The 22,401-nt window shown below is 33.1% G+C and overlaps 2 protein-coding genes across 2 annotated transcripts; both read left to right on the top strand.

The window, feature by feature from the left end:
• The first annotated feature begins 10,662 nt into the window (after nucleotides 1-10,662).
• LOC120579644 (defensin-like protein 2B) lies at nucleotides 10,663-11,192 on the top strand. Its single transcript, XM_039832205.1, has 2 exons — nucleotides 10,663-10,776; nucleotides 10,861-11,192. The coding sequence occupies exons 1-2, from the start codon at nucleotides 10,707-10,709 to the stop codon at nucleotides 11,064-11,066; spliced, it is 276 nt and encodes a 91-aa protein (XP_039688139.1). The 5' UTR covers nucleotides 10,663-10,706; the 3' UTR covers nucleotides 11,067-11,192.
• Nucleotides 11,193-11,386: 194 nt separating this feature from the next.
• Nucleotides 11,387-13,787, top strand: LOC11413102 (pentatricopeptide repeat-containing protein At4g21065). Its single transcript, XM_003603926.4, has one exon. It carries the CDS (start codon nucleotides 11,489-11,491, stop codon nucleotides 13,202-13,204), a length of 1,716 nt encoding a protein of 571 aa, XP_003603974.2. The 5' UTR covers nucleotides 11,387-11,488; the 3' UTR covers nucleotides 13,205-13,787.
• Nucleotides 13,788-22,401: the final 8,614 nt, after the last annotated feature.

Below are 22,401 nucleotides of genomic sequence, written 5' to 3'. Positions count from 1 at the left end.
ACATTAAAATCTGGTATGATGCATATCAAGAATGTGTTTTGCCTACTCCACCCTCATCCTTGATGTTCTAGTAAAAATTCAGACCTCATCTATTCTTCGTTGGGTTGAAATTTAGGTTTCTATACCTGCCTTCGATAATGATCGTGTTTCCCCGCCTCACACCCACCTCTACCATATACATAAAATAATAAAATTAAAAAAAAAAATCCAACTTTTCATAATTAATATATTAAAATAATTAAAAAAATATTATAAAAATATATTTTCTATTGGGAGAATACTGAAATTTATAATATATAAACCACAAATGGATTGGTCCAAATGGTAAGAAATTTGAGTCTCTTAAAGAAGTGGTCAGCGTTTTGTGTATTTAGAGCTTCTCGAATATGGATAAAATTTGGTTGCGATGGAAGAATCCATCTTGTGTATTTTAGAGGTTCTCCAACATAGATAAGTCATTGCTAACGGTAGTGCAAACTTCGCGTGTATAATATGCTAACTAATAATATATATAATATATAGTTCAATATTAGATAAAATGAATAAGTATAACTATATAAAAAATAAAAATATTTTTACAAACAGGGTGGATGAGGGGAGGAAATAAATACCCCCATCCCCGACATTGAACATTGAGGAAAACCCGAATCCACACCCGATCAAATTGGAGTTTCACCATAAAACAATGGTGGATTTGGAGGGGTGTAGATTATGTTACATGCCTACTTAAAATAAATATTATCGCATATATTTAAGTGGACTACCATACTAATAAGATATTGAATAACTCAACTTTAATTGTAGTGTGTTTGATTTTAAAATTATTCGTAAAAATGGCTAAAAGGGGGCAATAGACTTGATAAAAAAACTCAAGTTTGTATCTTTCGTTAAACCACAAAACAACTTTTTAATATACCAATTGCAAAATATTTGATTTACCGTTAATATACCAGTTACAAAATTTCATACTTGAATTCAATTCACAAAATGTGTGAGCGGAGGATTATAACATCTGTGTTGATCTGCAATTGGTAATATGTTCTTATTTCTTATAAATAGGAGTGTTATAGACATTTTCTTTTCAACCTCTATTTAACACTAACTTTTTAATTGGTGAAATCATTGTGAGCCACATATTTTAGAAATGGATCCTACATATAGAGCACTGAGATTCAAATGAATTCACGAAATAAAAAAATAAGTATTAGAGATGATGTTAAAAAAATAATGTTCATAATATCTCTCATATAAAAGTTTATTTGTCGAGCTTAGTCCCCGTAAAAAACATCATCAATTTGTGCCAAAAAAAAAAATCATCAATTTTTTGTCATGTAAATCACCAAATTGAAAACTAAACATCCATGAAAACTCCTAGGACTCAACTTATTAAAATGATATCTTATAGAAATTTTAAAGAGCGCGTGTACACAACACTTGTGAATTAAAGTGTATTGATATACTTGCTTCCTAAATTGATAATTTAACTATCATTTTTATGAAATAAAGAGTTATTTATATACTAATATATTTTTAAAAATATCATTTCATAAAAAAAAAAAATCATTATTTATAAAAATCATACTAAATTTTTACGTTTTATCCTAAAATAATCTATATTCGTTATTATGAGTAATAAAAATTCAAAAAATTACAATTTATTATGTCAACACGTTTAATAAATAAAATTTAGTTATTATAATTTTTTTCATTTAATTATAATAATATCCTGTTTGTTATCATGTGCGACATCAAACACATGATAGGATTAATGTTTATCATATCCTATCTCTATCCAGTTTTATATCATATCATGCCTCTCTCCTATCTTGACCATCAAATGGACCCTGAGTGTTTATTTTTTTAATGGTTTTTTAAATAACCTAAATTAAGCTTCAAAGAAGTCAATGAGAAATAGTGAGGTAAGCTAATTAAATATAAATTTGCTTAAATTCAAATAGAACATATATAACTTGATTTTTTTTTCCGAGTATATATATAACTTAAAATGAAAATTAGACGGGTGTAAATACAGTTGAAAACGAGTTACTCGAATCTTTTTAAAGTTTATTGAGATTCCTGAAAGTCGTTGAGTGTTAGAATCAGTCAAAACTCAATGGAACTTAGCTTGACAATTGAACAATTAACTCATGTTTCATATTAATTTAGGGGGTCATCGACAGAGGATGAGAATCGCGTGGGGGTGCCAACCTTGTAGGGATGTCAGCGAGTTTCCTTGATGTCTGGACCTCTTGATTCAGCTAAAAAAAACTCGTGTTTCATATTATCAGTGTCACTAATCATAGTAGCTATGAACACTAGACTGTCTAGAGCGCATTATGTGAAAGTTGCACACACATGGATAGAAGAAACAAGAAATGCCGCGAAAGAGAGAAAATCAAATCAAATGTGGGGAATCACATATTTCCAACAAAGTGAGGATTCACCCACTATCCGTGTAATTTTTACAGGCCACATTGTTTTGGTTAGTAGGATTAGTGTTTGTCTATAAATACCGGACTTGTAAATTTTTTTAACATAGGCAACCAATCAAACAAGTTTTTTTGTCAAGTAATCTTGCATCTAAAATTCATCTTTTAAGATAGATAAATAATTTTGCGGCTCAACAACTTCTATAATTTATTCTAAATCTTATTCATTCTCATTTTCCTTAACTTTTAAATTTATTGGACGGCAAACTAGTAATATAAGAATTTTTTTTTGAAGGAGCAATATAAGAAGAATTATTTCTTCTCTAATATATGAGTTGATGAAATTAAGATGAAGATCATAAATGTCTTTTTCACCATACTTGGGTCACTGCCACATATATAGCGTGCTGAATCACTGTCAATTCAACCGCTATAAAGTGTCATGCGTTGGTGAGAGATGCCATGTACTAATCCATCTTTTAATTCTGGAATTAGGTAAAAATCAATTTTATACCTAAGAATTTTATCATTATTTAATATTAAGACTTAAGAGCTACAACTGTATTATTAAAAAAAAATTGTCTAAGAGCTACTTACTACTTGACAAACACTCAAGTTTCTATATTAAATGAAGGAATTTTGTTGCAATATAAAAAGAAGCGTCTGTAAAAGATCCTACCATTACCATATCTATCGACAATCAATGAAACATTATTCAATATTTTTGCACTTTATGAGATAGATGGTACCTCCACGATTAAGTACAAAAGTTTCAATATTCTAAACTGACTTCAACGGTGAATATCATGTTTTTTCCTCCTTAATCCAAACTATAAACAAATGAGAATTGTGGTGGTGGGGAATGTTACGTTTCTCTCTCTCTTTTATTTTTACGGTCTAAATCATATATTGATTGTATCAAATCTCAACAAACTCTTTGGTTAAGAATACAGTTAAGAGGATAGTAAAGCCAAAGCAATAATAGAAAAAAAGTGCTCTGCTAGGGTTTCTTAGTATCCATGAGTTTCACTTTCATGTCTTCACGGCAAACACCAGTTACGTCATCGAAACCTCCCGACCCACCTGACAATGGTGGTGATAAGGGAATATTCAATGCAGAAAATAGAGATGAAACAAATGGGGGAAAAAACCCATGCTCATGTCCTTCCGTGACAAGGTTTTGGAATCGCAGCCTTTTGTTATAAAGGAAAAAGTGGATCTGGTGGCAAACAAGCTAGCACAAGTTGAACACATCAAAGGTATAATAGATTGATGCCAATGCTTCATGTTCAAGATAGTGTGATGGAGGAATTAAGTGTGCCATATAAAGGATGTTTGGCAGTGAAACTTCTTGACAAAAAGCTTGGTTACAATATGATGAAGACAAAGCTTGAAGCCGTCTGGAAGCCAAACAAAGGATTTGATCTTATGGAGGTAGGAAATTCTTTCTTCATGGTCAAATTTGACGATGAGGAAGACAAAAACAAGGTAATTAATGGTGGTCCATGGATGATTTTTGATCATTACTTAGCCATTCGACAATGGACTCCAACTTTTAATGCTGCAACAGCCACGATCGATAAAACTATGGCATGGGTTCGAATCCCGAATTTGAATCTGGTTTATTATGATGAGAGTTTGTTATGGGCAGTGGCATCAATGGTGGGAACACCAGTGAAGGTCGACATACATACTTTAAGAGTTGCGAGGGGAAAGTTTGCAAGATTATGCGTTGAAATAGATCTCACAAAACCTGTTGTAGGAAAAGTGGGAATCAATGGAGAATGGTATCATGTTCAGTATGAAGGTTTGCATGTTATTTGCACTCAGTGTGGTTGTTATGGTCATGTTTTGAAAGATTGCAGCCACAATCTCAAATCTACGACAGTTACACCTGAATCGATGGTTGCTCCGGCGACCGCCGGGCCTGAAGTTGAAACAGAAACGGTTCACAACAAAAACGGTAAGGAAATTAATGTCGCGAGCAGAATATCAGGAGTAATCATTGAAGAGATTTCGACCAAAGCTGTTAATTTAAGCATTAATGGTGATCCAGAATTTTTGCATGGTGATTGGATAAAAGTGGAAAGGAAAAAAAGAATTAATAAGATGAATGTGCGTGGACCTGGTGGGGATGTGAAAGCAGAAAAATTCCAAAATCTTAAGAACAGAATCAAAGAATTGAATGCTGAAAGTTCTAATATTTTGCATGAAAATAGGAACGTCGGCAACAATTTCCAGCGTAACAACTCTCCAAATACAAGCATTAAAGTGGGGAAAAATAAACAAAAGAGATCTAGAGGTGACATTGGGCCAAGTAGAATAGGCCCAAACAATGAAAAACATAATCATATTGCTAGATCAAGTGGTGTATACAAAGGAGGGTACACGGCAACTTTAATTCATGAGCCACAAAAATCTAGTTGTGCTGAAGAAAATGGACCTACAGTCAAAGCTTGTGCAAAATTGGATAGCTCCCATTCTAATAGTGATATCGACATCAATTCTAAGGGAGGTAGAAATGGCAACATGTCCATTGTTACTAATGGAGATGATTCTTCACAACAACATGCAAGTATTGCAACTCCTCGTGAGGAAATATTTTTGTCCCATGTGGTGAATAAAAAGAAAGAAGACCATGACAATATTAGTAGCATGGATGGGGAGGATCAAAACATGGGACAAGCCCATGACATTCAAATGCATATGATCTGATGTGGTTTTCACACGCAAGGTTTTTGTATCCTTTTATTTATTCTTTAATGATTATAATTTCTTGGAATTGTAGGGGTGCTCAAGGATTGAATTTCCCTAGAGCACTTAATAATTTTTGCAGGAAAAACAAAGTGGATGTGGTGGCTTTGCAAGAAACCCGGTGTAGCGGTAGTGTAGCTCGTAAGGCAATCAAAAAGCTTGGGTTCAAGAATCATATTGTGTCTGAAGCTCAAGGTTTCTCAGGAGGTATTTGGTTACTTTGGAATAGGCCAGATGTTGAGTTTGAGGTAATTCAGAATAATTTCCATTTTATTCACATTAAAGTTAAGGAAAAAGACGTTGATCCTTGGTTGCTTACTGTGGTTTATGCGAGCCCTCGTGGCAATGAAAGAGATATAACTTGGCAGCAGTTAAGGGGAATTGCCGCTAATATTCAAGATCTTTGGCTGATGATGGGGGACTTCAATGAAATTGCTAGTCTTGATGAGAAAAAAGGTGGAGCACAACATGATATTAGAAAATGCTTAAATTTTTCCAATTGGATTAATGAGTGCAGATTGATGGAGGTCACAACTACGGGAACTATATTTACTTGGAGAGGTCCAAAGTGGAACGGGCGTGATAGAGTTTTCAAAAAATTAGGTCGTGTTCTCTGTAATGTTGAGTGGAGATTAAGATATCATGAGGGTTTTGCTAAAGTCCTTCCAAGGGTTCAATTTGATCACCATCCTATTATGGTGCTTATGGAGGGGGAGCCTTCCAATAGGGGTAATCGTCCTTTCAGGTTCGAGGCGGCCTGGATCACTCATAAGGATTTTCATAGATTTTTGCGTGAGAAATGGGGGAGAGGCTCCGACTTGCTTCACACTATTTCTAACCTTACCCCTCAGTTGAAAGATTGGAACCATGAAACTTTTGGGAATATTTTTAGAAGAAAGAATGAGCTTTTGGCTAGGTTAAATGGGATTCAAAACAGTCAAAATTATGGGTATAGTCATTTCCTTGAGGAACTTGAAAAGGATCTTCAAGAGCAACTTGCGGTTACCCTTTACCAAGAAGAATGTTTGTGGTTTCAAAAGTCTCGTAGCAAGTGGATTGCAGATGGAGATCGGAACACAAAGTACTATCATGCCAAAACAATCATTAGAAGGCGTAAAAATAAAATTATGTCTCTTCGAGATGACTCTAGTGATTGGGTTGATGAACCAGATAGTTTGAAAAATCTTGTTCGAAGTTTCTATACAAACTTGTTCAGAGAAGATACTCCTATTCGTGATAATATCGTTTCTTGGACCACATATCCGAATGTTGTGGAGGAACAACACGAAAGACTTAGTGCTATTATCCAACTAAATGAGTGCTAAAGAGCTTTATTTGACATGAGCCCTCATAAGGCTCCTGGAGAGGATGGCTACCCTGCTGTCTTTTTTCAGCAACGTTGGGACACCGTTGTTGATTCCCTTTTTAAATTTGCCAACCAGGTTTGGGTAAATCCTTCTTTTATCTCTTTTATTAATAATACTTTGCTTGTTATGATTCCAAAATTAGATAAACCTGAATTTGTTTCACAATTTAAGCCTATTTCCCTTTGTAATGGTATATATAAAATAATTTCTAAGGTCATTGTTAACATGATTAAGCCTTTGCTTGATAGAATTATTTCTCCATACCAGTCTAGTTTTATTCCAGGTCGAAGCATTCACCACAATATTATTATGGCTAAAGAGATGGTGCACGCCATGTCTAAAATGAAAGGGCAAAAGGGCTTCATGTCTATCAAAATTGATTTGGAAAAAGCTTATGATCGTCTTAACTGGAACTTTGTGAAGAATTTTTTGGAGGAGTGTAAATTTCCTCCACAAATCATCCAAATCATTCATCATTGCATTTCCTCTCCGTCGTACAAAATAATGTGGAACGGTGAAAAAATTGATATTTTTTATCCTTCTAGAGGAATTAGGCAAGGGGACCCTCTTTCCCCTTATCTTTTTGTTATTTGTATGGATAAATTGTCTCACATTATAGCTGATCAGGTTGAAGCTAATTACTGGCTTCCTATGCGCGCAGGTAGGTATGGTCCTAAAATCTCTCATTTACTTTTTGCTGATGATCTTCTTCTTTTTGCAGAAGCTTCTATTGAACAGTCCCATTGCGTCTTACACTGCCTGGATACTTTTTGTCAAGCTTCTGGTCAAAAGATTAATAGGAATAAAACCCATGTGTATTTTTCCAAAAATGTTGATACCCAACTTCGCGCTGAAATTTTACAACACACGGGTTTTAATCAGGTAAATAGTTTAGGTAGGTACCTTGGAGCTAACCTTGCTACAGGGAGGAATTCCAGAGGACATTTTAATCATATTGTTAACAAAATTCAGAGTAAGTTGAGTGGCTGGAAACATCAATGTTTAAGTTTTGCAGGTAGGATCACTCTCACTAAGTCTGTCTTTAACACAATTCCTTACTACCATATGCAATATGCTAAGATCCCTAAGACCATTTGTGACGAGGTTGATAAAATTCAGCATGGTTTCGTGTGGGGTGATTCTGATCAGGGTAGGAAAGCTCATCTGATTAGCTGGGATGTTTGTTGTCTGCCTAAAATTGATGGAGGTCTTGGACTTCGACAAGCTCGTAATATGAATGAGGCTTTTCTCATGAAGATTTTATGGAACCTGATTAACAATCCGGACAAACTTTGGGGTAAAGTCCTTCATAGCAAATACGGACGTGGGAAAGATCTCACTGCCAATATTAGTGTGCAGCCTTATGATTCACCCCTTTGGAAAGCTTTAGCAGGCATCTGGGATGATTTTAAGCGTCATGTGGTTTGGAAAATTGGAGATGGTCATAGTACTAACTTTTGGTTAGATAAATGGTCTCCTAATAATGGATCACTTCTATCCATAAGCAATCAGGACTACATAGATACTACTCTTACTGTTAGAGATGTTCTTACTCCTTCAGGCGATTGGGATATTGATTTTCTTATGAACAACTTGCCAGATTACACTGTTAGTAGGGTTCTTGCTCTCCCGGCTCCTACAGATAAGGATGGTCCTGATACTATTGGGTGGAGTGGAACCAATACCCACCAGTTCACAGTTCAAAGTGCTTATTCTCTGCAGCATCAAAATTGTCCAACGGTGGAGGGGGACTGGAAGATTCTTTGGAAGTGGCACGGCCCACATTGCGTTCAAACTTTTATTTGGTTGGCTATTCATAGGCGAATCCTTACTAGTTTGCGAAGAAGTAGATGGGGTGTTGGGATTTCTCCTACTTGCCCATGTTGTGGGAATGATGATGAAACTGTCCTTCATGTGCTTCGTGATTGCATTCATGCAACTCAGGTATGGCTTCATATTGTTCCTTCCAACGTTATAACTAACTTCTTTTCCTTTGATTGTAGGGATTGGTTTTCCAATAACCTTAAGAGAAAAATGGTTGGGACAAGCACATGTAGATGGCAGACCACCTTTATGACTACGTGTTGATATTTGTGGAAATGGAGGAACAAGACTATCTTTGAAGCGGATTTCCAAAGGCCGAATAATCCAAATATACTAATCCAAACATTCGTTAGAGATATTGAAGACTACAACTTGGAGCTCTTTCATAGAGGGCCTAAGTTGACGGACACTATCTACATAGGATGGAAACGACCTCAGGAAGGTTGGATCAAGCTCAACGGCGACGGTGCCTGCAAGGATATGGGTCATATTTCCGGTTGTGGTGGTATTTTTCGTGATGCAGATGGTAAATGGATTAAAGGCTACACTAAGAAGATTGAAGCTTGTGATGCCTTACATGCTGAGATGTGGGGGTTGTATTTGGGTATAGAGATGGCTTGGAGGGAGCATTTTGATCATCTTATTGTGGAAAGTGACTCGAAGATATTGATCGACATGATTTCTGACGAGTTCAAGTTTAATGGGAATGTGCCTATTTTAGTTCATCGTATCAGGAAGCTGCTGAGAATGGATTAGCATGTGCAAATCAACCATACTTGGCGTGAAGGAAATAGAAGTGCCGATTGGCTTGCTAATTTTAGCATTTCTGTGAATCATTTGAATTTGATTATTTCGGAGACTCCTCCTATTGAGCTTCGAAAGCTCATGTTTGATGATATTTCCCGGGCTTGCATGCCTAGGAATGTCCGGTTAATTTCGCAGTTTCTTTTCTTTTGGGCTTTGCCCTCTATTGTACCAAAAAAAAAATAAAAAATCTCAACAAATAATGAAAAATACTTAGTTCATTGTTCTTTGTTGTTTTTTATTCTCATCAATTCATTTTCAATTTTCTTACAAATTTGGTTCATTATAGAATCTCTATTCTTTGATCGAATTATTTGTTGAATATAATATATGCTTTAGAGTTAAATATTGCAATCTCTAAAATATAGAAAAGTAGTAAATTTCATGCACAAAATTTGTAGACAACACACACGTATTCTTGTTCTTAGAATCCTACAAATTAATGTTGGACATTTGGTAAAAAATCATTGTTAACCATAGTGTATATCTATGCACTTAATTATGAGCAAAATAATAAAAATAACTCTTGTTTTATTGAAGTCCATTTCTTTTTTTGAAAATAATTAGTTTTTTTTTCATTTTCATTTTCATTTATACTTTTACCCTCTTTAATTCAACCCAGACACCATATATAAAAATCATATGTAGAAACAAAATTGACTACAATACTCATAAATCTGATATTTGCCATAATTTAGTATTCCTATTTTAATCCTTCAGTTTTTCAGAATTTTTTCCACAATCAAGTTTGAGGCTTATTTTCTATGATGTAACATTTTCGTTGATTATGTGATATTGCTAATTCGGACCATAAATCATTTTACAAATTTTATATTATTCTTTTGAATTGCAATGTGACGAGTGATCGTTATATTCTGCTCAAATTCATTGTTGGATATTAAAACTAGCAATGTCATAACATCAAATATAATTCTACATCATTAATGAATATGGCATAAAAAAAACAAGTCTCAAAAAGAGTTGTTGAAAAAAATTATGAAACTTGTGAAATAACAAACTGAAATTCAGTTTCAATAGGGAGAGAAAAAATATATATTTTGCATAAAAAATATTAACTCAAGAAATCTTTGTGAATTTAGTTTAGTTGATAGAGATATTCAAGTAGAAAGGGAGTCAACGTTCGAACTCTAAATTTCTGATTTATTCACCTTAAACGAAATTTATAAACAATAAAAAAAAAAAAAAAAAACTAAAGAAAATTTATGCAGTCTATTTCTTTTAAAAAGTTGCATCGTGTCAAATTCAAATTTGGAAATACCATTAAAATTCTTGGAAATTTGTTGTTCAATTAGTGGCACTCAATTATTTTTGCATTTGGGCGTTTTGTTTGATGCTTAAAAGGCTTAAGGTGTGGTAGACTTACCCGCTTGCTGGACTCACGTTATTTCTGTACTTAACCTAACAATGAGTTCACCATTTAAGCATGAATATTTATTATTATATATATACAAACCCATCCTTGTTTCATTATATCAAAGCAAAAAACAAAGTGAATAAGCAAGCAAGAATGGCTAGGTTCCTTAATCGTATTCAAATGTTTGCAGCTTTCTTTGCTACCATTCTCCTTGTTACTTCAGGCAAGTCACATTATTGTTTGTTTAATTTATGAAATCATACTATAATTGTTTATTTAATTTTGTAAATTATGGACGGACATGCAGCTTTTTCGGACGAGAAGGAACCAAAACCAAGCAAGGCATGTTTGCGTATAAGTGACACATGGCCTCATGGAAGATGCTATCATTCTGCAGTATGCAATCATTTCTGCCAGAAAGTAGAAAATGCAATCTCAGGACAATGCGTTTTCTTCTTCAAGAAATGCCAATGCCAATTCTGTGATGAGGAGGAAGAGAAACTCTCCACATAATTAAACTGCATCACATAATAAGATGTATTCTCTGCATTCTAATTAGGGGACTCAGTTGTTTAATCTTTTCAATAAATAGTATTACTATAGTCTAAGAATGATCATCGATCTTATTTTCTAAGTTCATTTCCTGCTTTCAATAAAATAGATTTGTGATTGATCTATAATATCTTCATCATCCTTAAAAATTATTGTTTTGTTTGTACTAATCGTGAATTTGGCTTAAAGTCAACATTAATTATTATTCATTGATAAACTACACCTAATTGACACAACAAGAAGAAACTAAACCAAATAATTTTCCTACAATTCTCACTTGGACATCCCTAACAATTAATCCTCCAATCAAATAATTCTAATTATGACACATGCTTCAATAAGGATAAGAAAAGTGAAGCAATTGAATCATCTTTGAGTAGAATATGGAGATAACAAACATGTCCCAAGCTCTTCAACTTCACGCTCAATTCATAAAATCACAAAACCAACGAAACTTCTCAAAGCTCTTCACTTTCGCTGCTCAATCTCCTTCCGGCGACCTCAACTACGCTCGTCTTCTTCTCAACACCAACCCATCTCTCAACTCTTACTACTACAACACCATCATTCGTGCTTATTCTCATACTTCCAACCCTACCCATCATTTTCAAGCACTTTCTCTCTTCATTTTCATGCTTCAACCACATACCAATGTACCCAAACCTGATACCTTTACTTATTCCTTTGCTTTGAAGTCTTGTGGACGTTTGAAACTTACCCAACAAGCAAAACAGCTTCATGGCTTCATAAATAAGATGGGTTTTGGTTTCGATTTATATATTCAAAACGCCCTTATTCATATGTACTCTGAAATTGGTGAATTGGTTATTGCACGTCAGGTGTTTGATAGAATGTCTCATAGAGATGTCGTTTCTTGGACGTCTATGATTGCTGGTTTTGTTAATCATCATCTAACTGTTGAGGCAATTCAGTTGTTTCAGAGAATGTTGGAAGTTGGAGTGGATGTCAATGAGGCTACGGTCATTTCTGTTTTGAGAGGTTGTGCGGATTCGGGGGCGTTGAGTGTGGGGAGGAAAGTGCATGGGATTGTGAAGGAGAAGGGGATTGATTTTAAAGCTAATGTTTGTACTGCGCTTATTCATATGTATTCAAAATGTGGGTGTTTAGAGAGTGCAAGGGAGGTGTTTGATGATGTTTTGGATAGAGATGTTTTTGTTTGGACTGCGATGATTTATGGCCTTGCTTGTCACGGGATGTGTAAAGAAGCTATTGAGTTGTTTCTTGAAATGGAAACTTGTAATGTAAAACCCGATGAGAGGACAATTATGGTGGTTTTATCGGCGTATAGGAATGCAGGCTTGGTTCGTGAAGGTTACATGTTTTTCAATGATGTCCAAAAGCGTTACAGTATGAAACCCAATATTAAACATTTTGGTTGCATGGTGGACCTCCTTGCAAAAGGGGGGTGTTTGGAGGAAGCTGAAGATTTCATTAATGCAATGCCAATGAAACCTGATGCAGTCATTTGGAGGACCCTGATATGGGCCTGCAAAGTTCATGCCGATACAGAAAGAGCCGAGCGTTTGATGAAACACCTTGAGCTGCAAGGTATGAGTGCACATGACAGTGGAAGTTATATACTTGCTAGTAATGTTTATGCGTCGACGGGGAAGTGGTGTGATAAGGCAGAGGTGAGGGAACTGATGAATAAAAAGGGACTTGTAAAACCACCGGGGTCTAGTAGGATTGAAGTTGATGGTGTTGTACATGAATTTGTGATGGGAGATTATGATCACCCTGACACAGAGAAAATCTTTATCAAATTGGATCAGATGGTAGATAAACTGAGAAAAGAAGGGTATAATCCAAAAGTATCAGAGGTAATGCTCGAGATGGACGATGAGGAGAAGGCCATTCAGTTGCTTCACCATAGTGAGAAGCTAGCTCTTGCCTATGGATTGATCAGGACATGTCCTGGGTCAAAAATCAGGATTGTGAAGAACCTAAGGTCTTGTGAGGATTGTCACGAGTTCATGAAACTAATCTCAAAGGTATACCAAAGAGACATTATAGTGAGAGACAGAATTCGTTTCCATCATTTCAAAAATGGAGATTGCTCTTGTAAGGATTATTGGTAGCATGGAATTGTGCTTGGATTGAATGTTGTAACGTGTAAAAGGAACAAATTGCAAATGCCAAGGAATTTTTCCTTCTTGCATGGACATGATTTCAGATTAAAAATCATAAGTGGTGGCCCTTTTCTGATAAATATCAATAAATGGGATACACTTCCATCTGTAAAGCTGCAAATGTGCATATTCAGAGTACTGCTACATTATTCAATTTCTATTTGGCTAAGATTTGGTCATATTAGGACACCTTGAGAGGGAGAACCACATTCATTCTTTGGTCAGGTACTGTTCGCTATTTGCAGGTACGTTGCAAGGACATATACTTGTTTTTCGTTGTGAAGTACTCGCCATCATGTATGTTATCACATTCCATTCTTTAGTTATAGCTACTTGATAATGGATTAAGTTGTGCCTTTCAATTTACATTTTTATTAGATTACTTGGTGACAGGTCATTAAGAACTTCTACTATCATATTAGTATATTACTATTATGAAAGTTCGATTTTTGTAATGACTTGCAGACACAGAATCAGATAATAATGTCAAAAAATTTACATTTAGAATGAACTGAAATTATACCTTTTTTTTTTTATCATTATTGTACTCTTATTCCTGTGTCGTATTCATATTGAGATAACAATATGAAGCGTTGTGCTCAACAAAATTAGATTGAATGCTTTATAATAAGTTGTTTAGGTTTATCGCGTCACATAAGTTTGAACTTAATGTAGCTTACAAACTATCAAAATCTCTTTCCCAGTTGTCCTTATCCTTTCTTTTTGGCATCTACATTTGGTTTTTAAAATTAACGATTGAATCGTACAGATAATATATCTGGTCAGAATTGGAGATTTGTCCCTTTTGCTACTTAGCCAACTTTATTGAGAAATTTATTAATATAAAATTGAACAAAATTGACACAATATAATTACAATCGAGCTTCATGGACTTATTTTCCTTTTCATTGCTCCAGTACCTTCGCAGAATCTAATTTCATATTTTAGCCTGAGCGATAGGAAGCCAAATCAAACACAAGCAGAACAACGTATTATTTATTAAGAAACCAGAACTATCACATAAAATAATCCTTGTAAACCCGGAGCTAATGCTCCTCAAAGAAGAGATGAATCTTCTTCCAGAAGAAAAAAAAGAGATGAATCTCTCTGCCCAAACCAAATGCCACATGATACAACTCATCTCTAACTTCCCTATTCTTTCTTTTTTTGGGGGGAATAGCAAATGTTAGTTGTTAATGTTAGTTTTTTTGTTGTGAGTAGGGGTCGAACTCACAACCTCTTTAACTCTCCCACCCTAGCCACCGTATATCTCCCCTCTAACTTCCCTGTTCATTGTAGTTGTTGGGCTTAGGCCCGAACCCAGAGTCCTATCACAGAGTTAGTCCATGTTCAGAAAACATTGAACTATTCTTATAAAAAAAAAACCTCAAACTATCTTCATGGAAAAAAGAGGAATTTTGAACTACATAATATAGGATAAATTAATGTCATCTGTTTCTAATTTTATGCTTTTCCCTTTAGAGGAATTCTTTGAAGATTTTGAACATAAAAAAACGATATGAAATGACATTTGTCACCTTATATTTGTTGAGAGAGAGAGAGAGAGAGGGGTGGGGTAGAAGACAACAACAATCAATAAAAAAAAAGAAATATGAACTATGCAAGTTTAACATTGTTTCTAATGAAATTGTTTTTAATTGTCATAGTTTAAGCATGATTATTGTCGTAAAAATAGTTTTGCTGTGACAGTGAAGCAAACTGATTCCCCCGTGATTGTTGTTTGTAACATGGGTTTAGTTGGTATCGTGCACTTACTATTCATTCATTAAAGAAAAGCTGCATAGATCTTTTGTCCAAAACCAAGAATTTGAGAATAAATAATGATTATGAGAGTATTCTGACTCGTGAACATAATAATTCTAAATCTAGAGTCTAACTGGTGGACAAATATCAATCAATTAAGGAGCAGGTTACTAATTAAATTTCTATTTGGAAGACATATTACTCATAACATATCATTTGGGGGGCAAAATACCAATCAAGGACCGAATAAAACAAACTAAGGAAGAATTTATATTTAACTACACTCTCAAACATATTACTCGTAGAATTTATATTACGCTTTTTCTTTATATTTAACTACACTTGGTGCATGTTTGGTACTACGTGGGCCACCATAATTTTGGTAAACTAACCGTGACACCTAACACACACTAAGGACCAATAGTGTCAATTGTCAAGCATGGCTGTGAGACTTGCGAATTAACTCGTACATTCAGACGAATTTACGAGTCTAAGAGACCAAAACGAGTTGACTCGCTCTCAGACTTGTTTTAGTGGTAGACTCGCTTGGACTCGGATAGACTGTTACGAGTCAAGTCTACGGACCCTTTGTGATTCTATGTAGACTCATGATTCTGACGATGCTGTCAAGAATTCAGAATGCTTTTAAATTTTGACATCAATCTTGTGAACTAATACACATGAAGGAATGCTCCTCTGAAGTTAAGCCTCGTTTTAAAGGATAAAGTGAGATATCTAAGTAAAAACCATTGCTGATAAAATAAACTGTTAATATATTTTGTCATTTATGATTAAAATAAAATTTATATGCTGTTTTATTAACCTCCAGGTATATTATAAAATGTCATTTATTATTCTTTACTACATTGTGGCATTGAACTTGACAAACGGACAAGAGGTGTTTTTAAATTGATCTGTTAAATGTTTTAAATTTATCAGAATGCTTCCAAGTTCAGGAACTTAAATAAATCAGTTCATAACTTAATCTGAATTTTGATTCCAATTGGTCTCAGTTTCTGTACGTTTTTAAGTTCGTGAGGCAATATTCCTTCTCAGTTTTTGAGAATTATTGCTAATTTCAATTCTCCCATATGTGTTTCTGGTTACCTATATGAATTTTACTGAAATAATTTTCCTTGGTCCACTCCCTTTCTAATGATGCTCAGCTACACCATATTTAAGAACGTTTTTAATTCATATCACATATATTGCTGTTTAACCATTTTTAAGAACATGGCATATTCTAGACAACTCTTGCTAAATGACATCACTTTAACCTACTTCAATTAGATCTTAATTAAAATACTAAACTCCTGCCAAATGTAATCAGAGTTAGGACAACTTTTTACCAAAGCATGTGAACCATTCAATTGCATGGCTGGCCACATGCTCACCCCCCTTTCCAATAAATAATACCCTAAACTTTAATTTTTAAACATATAATCAAATATTCTAATCCAAAAAGAAGGCATCATGGGAGATTTCATCACCCCATGCCCCTCTTTTCTACACACCCCAGTCATAAAATAATAGAATTATAAACCAGAACAGCAAAGTACACCGACTTTCATAAGTTCTGTTGCTTGTTCAAAATTAATGTCATTACATCTTTGTTCTTTTTTTATTTCAGGAGACAAAGGAAATTAAATGTATGTAAATTTGGGTGGTTTCACCTTTTAACTTTATTTTGTCACTTAATCAAATAATGGAAACCAAGTAAGACTCACCATTTTGTAGCTAAGCCAAGCCTAGTATTACAAGCAATAGGCATGGGAATCTTATCAGTTAGTATATTTTAACTCTAAAACAATTGACAAGCACCAAAAAGTTTCTCTTCAATTGCGTATTCCAAGCTATATGCTTCTTCTAGAGGGGAATACCAAATATATAACAAAATTTAATACAATGGGCAAAATAAGGAAATTAATCATGTATTTTTTGACTTGCTACTTCTTTTGCTATCTTTTTTAATAATAGTTCCAAATGCCATTAACCCTGATAGAAGAGAAACTTTATTATCTGATTGAAATAATACACTCTGAGAATCTTTGTTCCTTTACAGCAATATTGCATTCCTTCACATAACATAACAAATAGCACTATGGAGCATCGCCAAAAGATGTATGTAATACATGCTTTCATCTGATGACCACTAAACCAACCATTTATCTATTTCCCTTTTCTAAACTGGGAATTATTCTTCATTTGTGAACCAGAGTTGAGTGAACGATTATTAATGGGAATAGATAGGTCTGATAAGAAATAAAGCTTATATGATTTTATTCCTTACTAAAGATTAAAATTGCTGATAAAATAATAAGTGAGTAAGCTCAAATGGTTAATGAGTTTTAGTTAAAGATAAATAAATAAGGAGAACTTGTGTTTGAATCTCGGTTCAAACATTTATTGATCAAAGTTTACTTATCTTTCAGTTAGAAACTCCGCATTACCAAAGATCTTTTCTCTCAATTAAGACAAAAAAAATACAAATAAAATAAGTTCCAAATAATATTCTGTCTTTTTTTAGAAAAATGTATATCATAATTCCTTGTCCCGGTTGAAAATTTCAAATTATTCTCCAAAATTCATTGTCAGCCTTCCAATTGAAATATCGTTACATGCAAAGATATATATGCCAATTCAATCGTGGCCATTAAGTTTCTAACTATTGAACTGCTTTCCATGTTAGTTACTATCTTTGTTGGGACTACTAAAGATTACATGCTTATACTATTGAAGTGTGCGTTTGGATTAATTTATAAAATTTAAAAAGGGTGTGGAAAAAATTCCACGAAGGTGAAAATGATATTTGTATTATTCATATCTTATTCTATACCCAACACATCTATCATAATATTTTTTTAGGGGCATCTATCATAATATTCTAATTTAAAAAATATTGAGTGATATTTTTTATTCAACTTTAGAGCTATAACAATATTATGGTGTCACCATGGTTTCGTCAATTTCATTTGCCCATATAATCATGCTATAAAATTTTAGTTTAAATGTGTCATTGGTCCCTGCACTTTTATCAGATTTTGGTATTGATCCCTGCACTTTTTTTTGTTTGGCATTGGTCCCTGCACTTTGTAAAAATATTGGTATTGGTCTCTCTGTTAACTTTCTGTTAAAAAAAAAAACACAAAACCAACGGATTGTCACGTGGCCCAATCATTTCATGCCACATGGCACCAATATCAATATTTTTACAAAGTGCATGGACCAATACCAATAGTTTTGTGTTTTTTTTTAACAGAAAGTTAACAGAGGGACCAATACCAATATTTTTACAAAGTGCATGGACCAATTCCAAACAAAAAAAAGTGGAGGGACCAATGCAAAAATCTGATAAAAATGCAAGGACCAAAGGCATATTTAAACCTAAAATTTTCTTCTCAACTTGAGTAATAACCTGTCCTTTTCATTTTAACTTGAGTAATAACTTTCCACCACAAATAGCTCATGAAACACACCTCTATTTCATCACACTACTTTGATTCTATGCTTTATGACATTGGGAGAGTTGTGTTAGGCACCCAACAATTAATTAATATAAAATTTTGCAAAATCTCCATGTCCTGACATGAATAAACAATGCTAAAATAACTTTTTTGGGGTCTTGGTAATGCTAAAATAACATATGATTGCATTTCATTTTGATCTCATTTCCTATTTTTATTTCTAACTATAAAACATCATTTTATTTTTACTTGATTTCTTCTAAATTTTCATACGAAGATATTAAATACCAACTTATAGCACAGAAAACAAATACAAATTTATTAGTATATAAAAGTAGAAGTCACCAATATGTTTGACATAAGTGGTACTCCTATATGTTTGGGTCATTTAATTATTTGGTTATGGTTTGATTTATGGCCGGTATGTATGAAAAAACAACAAATGGTAAGAGAACTAACCTTTTAAATGGATCTTGATTTCCTAAAAAGATTATTTTATGCCGTTGTCCATGGAGATACCTAGTTTAAAAAAATATAGAAACAGGTCTTTGTTAATTTTGCTCATTAGCTAATATGCAATGCAATGACGCCGTAAAATTACTTGGGAATTGTGATTTGAAGATGGAAGTCTATTTTTAAGAGGTCGTAAGCAAAATGCCTTTGCTTTGTATGCATAAATAAATATCTTGCAATAAAATAAACCAGCAACTTTGTATGCAATCCAAATGCACATTTGTCATTTCAAGTTGGCATAGGATGTTCTAATGTGAAAACAGACCATCTTATATTACACTCTCCATTTTCCCTCCTCGATTAGTAAAGTTTTTTTAGTGATTGATGATGTATAGAGGTATTAATCTCAACTGTGATAAAGTTGAAAGATTTTCCTCTTTAAGCTATATTTGGATGGGGATTTTGTGGGGAAGATGAGCCTTATTTTTTTCTTTTTTAAATTACAAGAGCTACGATATATTTTTAAAAGTAAATTAAGTATGATAGAAATGTTATATGATTATTTATCATGTTATTTTTTTAAATAAAAAACATCGACTTAATCCTACAAAAAAAAAAAGAACTGAACTGTTGAATCGAACTAAAAAAAATGAACTAACAATTCTGAAACAGTTCAGTTCAGTTCGGTAACTAAAATTCGATTTCGTTTGTTATTATTAATTTCCATATTTTTTCAAAGGTATCAATAATAAAGTTCAATTTAGTTTGAAACAGTTCAGTTCGGTTTGAAACATTTCAGTTCAAAATGCAAACAATTCAATTATTTTAAATTTAGCAAACAGTTTAATTCGGTTCAGTTTTCATCCCAAACTGAACCATGTCCACCCCTATTCGAGCATTTATTAAGGATTATTTAAGTTTCATTTCAAAGTTTAGATGGAAGGGGACAAGAAGACTTTGGGAGAAAGAGATGAGAAAGAAAATTGAGAAAGAGAACGAAAAATAAATTTTATGATTGATATATTTTTACGAGATGTTAATCATTGCCCCAAGGGCAATAGTTAAGCATACAAAATAAGTAAGTTTTTATGAAAAAATTGTGTAATTATTACTTTAGCAAAAGTAACATCTTATATTTTCAAGATAAATTTTTTATATGTAGATTTATGAGTAAATAGGCAACTACCTCCTGAAATTATAAGTTTCGTCAATTACCCCCATGAAATTGCACAACGTTAATCAATTTACCCCCTCCGTCAAATCCTTATATTTTAGTCAACATCACGTTTTGCAAATACTCTCTGAAGTTTTGCACTTATGTGCAAAATGCCACCCGAACTTGAAAAATTATATATTTTTTTTCTTATACTTGACTCAAAAGATATTAAAGACAAACAATTAATATATTGGTTGATATCCTTGTAAAAAATGTATAATTATAATATTTATCAGCTTAGCTTCATATTTAAATTGATATGATTTGTTTTATAAATAGATTAGATGACCTTTTTTTAACCAATGATTAGATGACATTGTTTATAATAGTTTTAGTATGCAATACTTATCTGATTATGAAAATTATATCAAGTGACAATATACACTATTATCATTCAGCAATATAATTCATTACCATGTGACATCAACCTCTATTTTGAAATCACAGAGGATATGAAAGAATTAAATGAATAGTAAATAAATACACCTCTTAGATTAAACAATAATCTCCTAAATTTTGCTTTAGCTTTGAATTGGAATTGAAGATGCATTAGTTTGTCAGCAAAATTAGAAACTCATTTCACATATTGTTGGATTTTGGGAGTTTTCTTGTGTCTCATTATTGTTGTTTATGGATAGCTAAACAATTTATGTATGCTTATTTTTCTTGTTTCATTCTTGCATATCTTGTGCTTGGATGTAGTTTTAATAGAAGAAGTATATTTTGCCTTTGCATCAAAAAAGAAGTAGTAGGTAAGTAAATGTGAAGGGATTGACGTTGAGCATATTAAGTAGATCATGACAGTATTGAAGCATATAAATGAAATAGAAAAGTATAAGTGCATAAGAAACAACTATTCAGTTTCAAACATAATCTAAAGGGACAACCAAATAGTCCATATAATATAGATGAAGAACTAAGTATCAAGTGGAGATTCTAAAAGATTTTCATTAAAGCTAAATGTTAATTGTTTGCCTTTAATATTTTTTGAGTCAAGTATAAGAAAAAAAATATAAATTTTCAAAGTTCGGGGGGCATTTTGCACATAAATGTAAAATTTCAGGGGGTATTTGTAAAATGTGATGTTGACTAACAAAAAGATTTGACGGAGGGGGTAAATTGATTAACGTTGTGCAATTTTAGGGAGGTAATTGAAGTTTTGTTAACGTCAAGGGATAATTGACGAAACTTACAATTTCGAAGAATAATTGTATATTTACTTGTAGATTTATTAACTATTGCCCTGAGAGCACCGGTAACAATACCCATATTTTTATAATTGATATAAATTTTATTAAGTATTGTATTGATTTAAAGAAATTTTATATTATAGAAAGAAAAAGAAAAAGAAACCTCTCATTCAAGTTAGAGAACTATCTCATTCCTTCCATTTTCTTTTCATCATTCCTTTTCTCAAAAACACACCCGTCCTAAACTCCTAAAAAGGGCTAAATAAAATAAGTTGCGTAAGTACAGAAAGAATCGTGATAAAACTTGTTTTATTAGCTCTGGGTTGTTATCGAAGCTTTGGTAGCCCTCCAATAGACCCCTAACATGTTTTGTAGTTTGTGGAAGAATACGTACCATACAATGACATGTGCATGTACTTATTTTCTCTAAAATAAAAAACGACATGTGTACTCATTTAAAAAATATCTTTGTTATTAAGATATTATTATCATTTGTTCTAGTTGTTTAGTAAGACGTAGAAGTGTAAAAGTGTTGGAATCTTAGGCATATATAGGTAGGGGAAACGAACTTAATTACTTCTTATAATTAAATAGTATAGGAAAAAATGTTGTGTTGTACACTGGTACATACAATTTTTTTCAAATATCTTACATGTTTGGGATAGGACATTTCGTTGATAGGACATCAAGCAAACTATTAAGAGCAACATAACAAAATTTCACCTCAACATAAATAATGCATGAGAGAAGTTTTAATGTTTTATATGTGAAATTATTTATCTTATTAATCCGGTGTTGAAAAGATTGGGATGAATCAAATTAAGGAAGATGTTAAGGGGTAGTTGTTTTCCTTGGCTTAGTGCTTTAGTTGTTGATGTTATTTTCTTATTTTTACCAATAACAAATATTGAGGTCGTGTGATTTTTGATTTGGACTCTCCAAGATCCATAGAAAAGTTTCGTATGTATTATATATATGACAAAGTATTTGTAGTTGTAGTCAAATACAAGCTGCTGAAATATTATATACTTCTCTTTACTACATGTAATTAAAACAACT

The sequence above is a fragment of the Medicago truncatula genome, chromosome 3 (genome assembly GCF_003473485.1).
Source record: "Medicago truncatula cultivar Jemalong A17 chromosome 3, MtrunA17r5.0-ANR, whole genome shotgun sequence".
Taxonomy (NCBI): domain Eukaryota; kingdom Viridiplantae; phylum Streptophyta; class Magnoliopsida; order Fabales; family Fabaceae; genus Medicago; species Medicago truncatula.
Note: the sequence above shows the minus strand (reverse complement) of the source record. Positions and strands in the feature narration are given on the sequence as shown.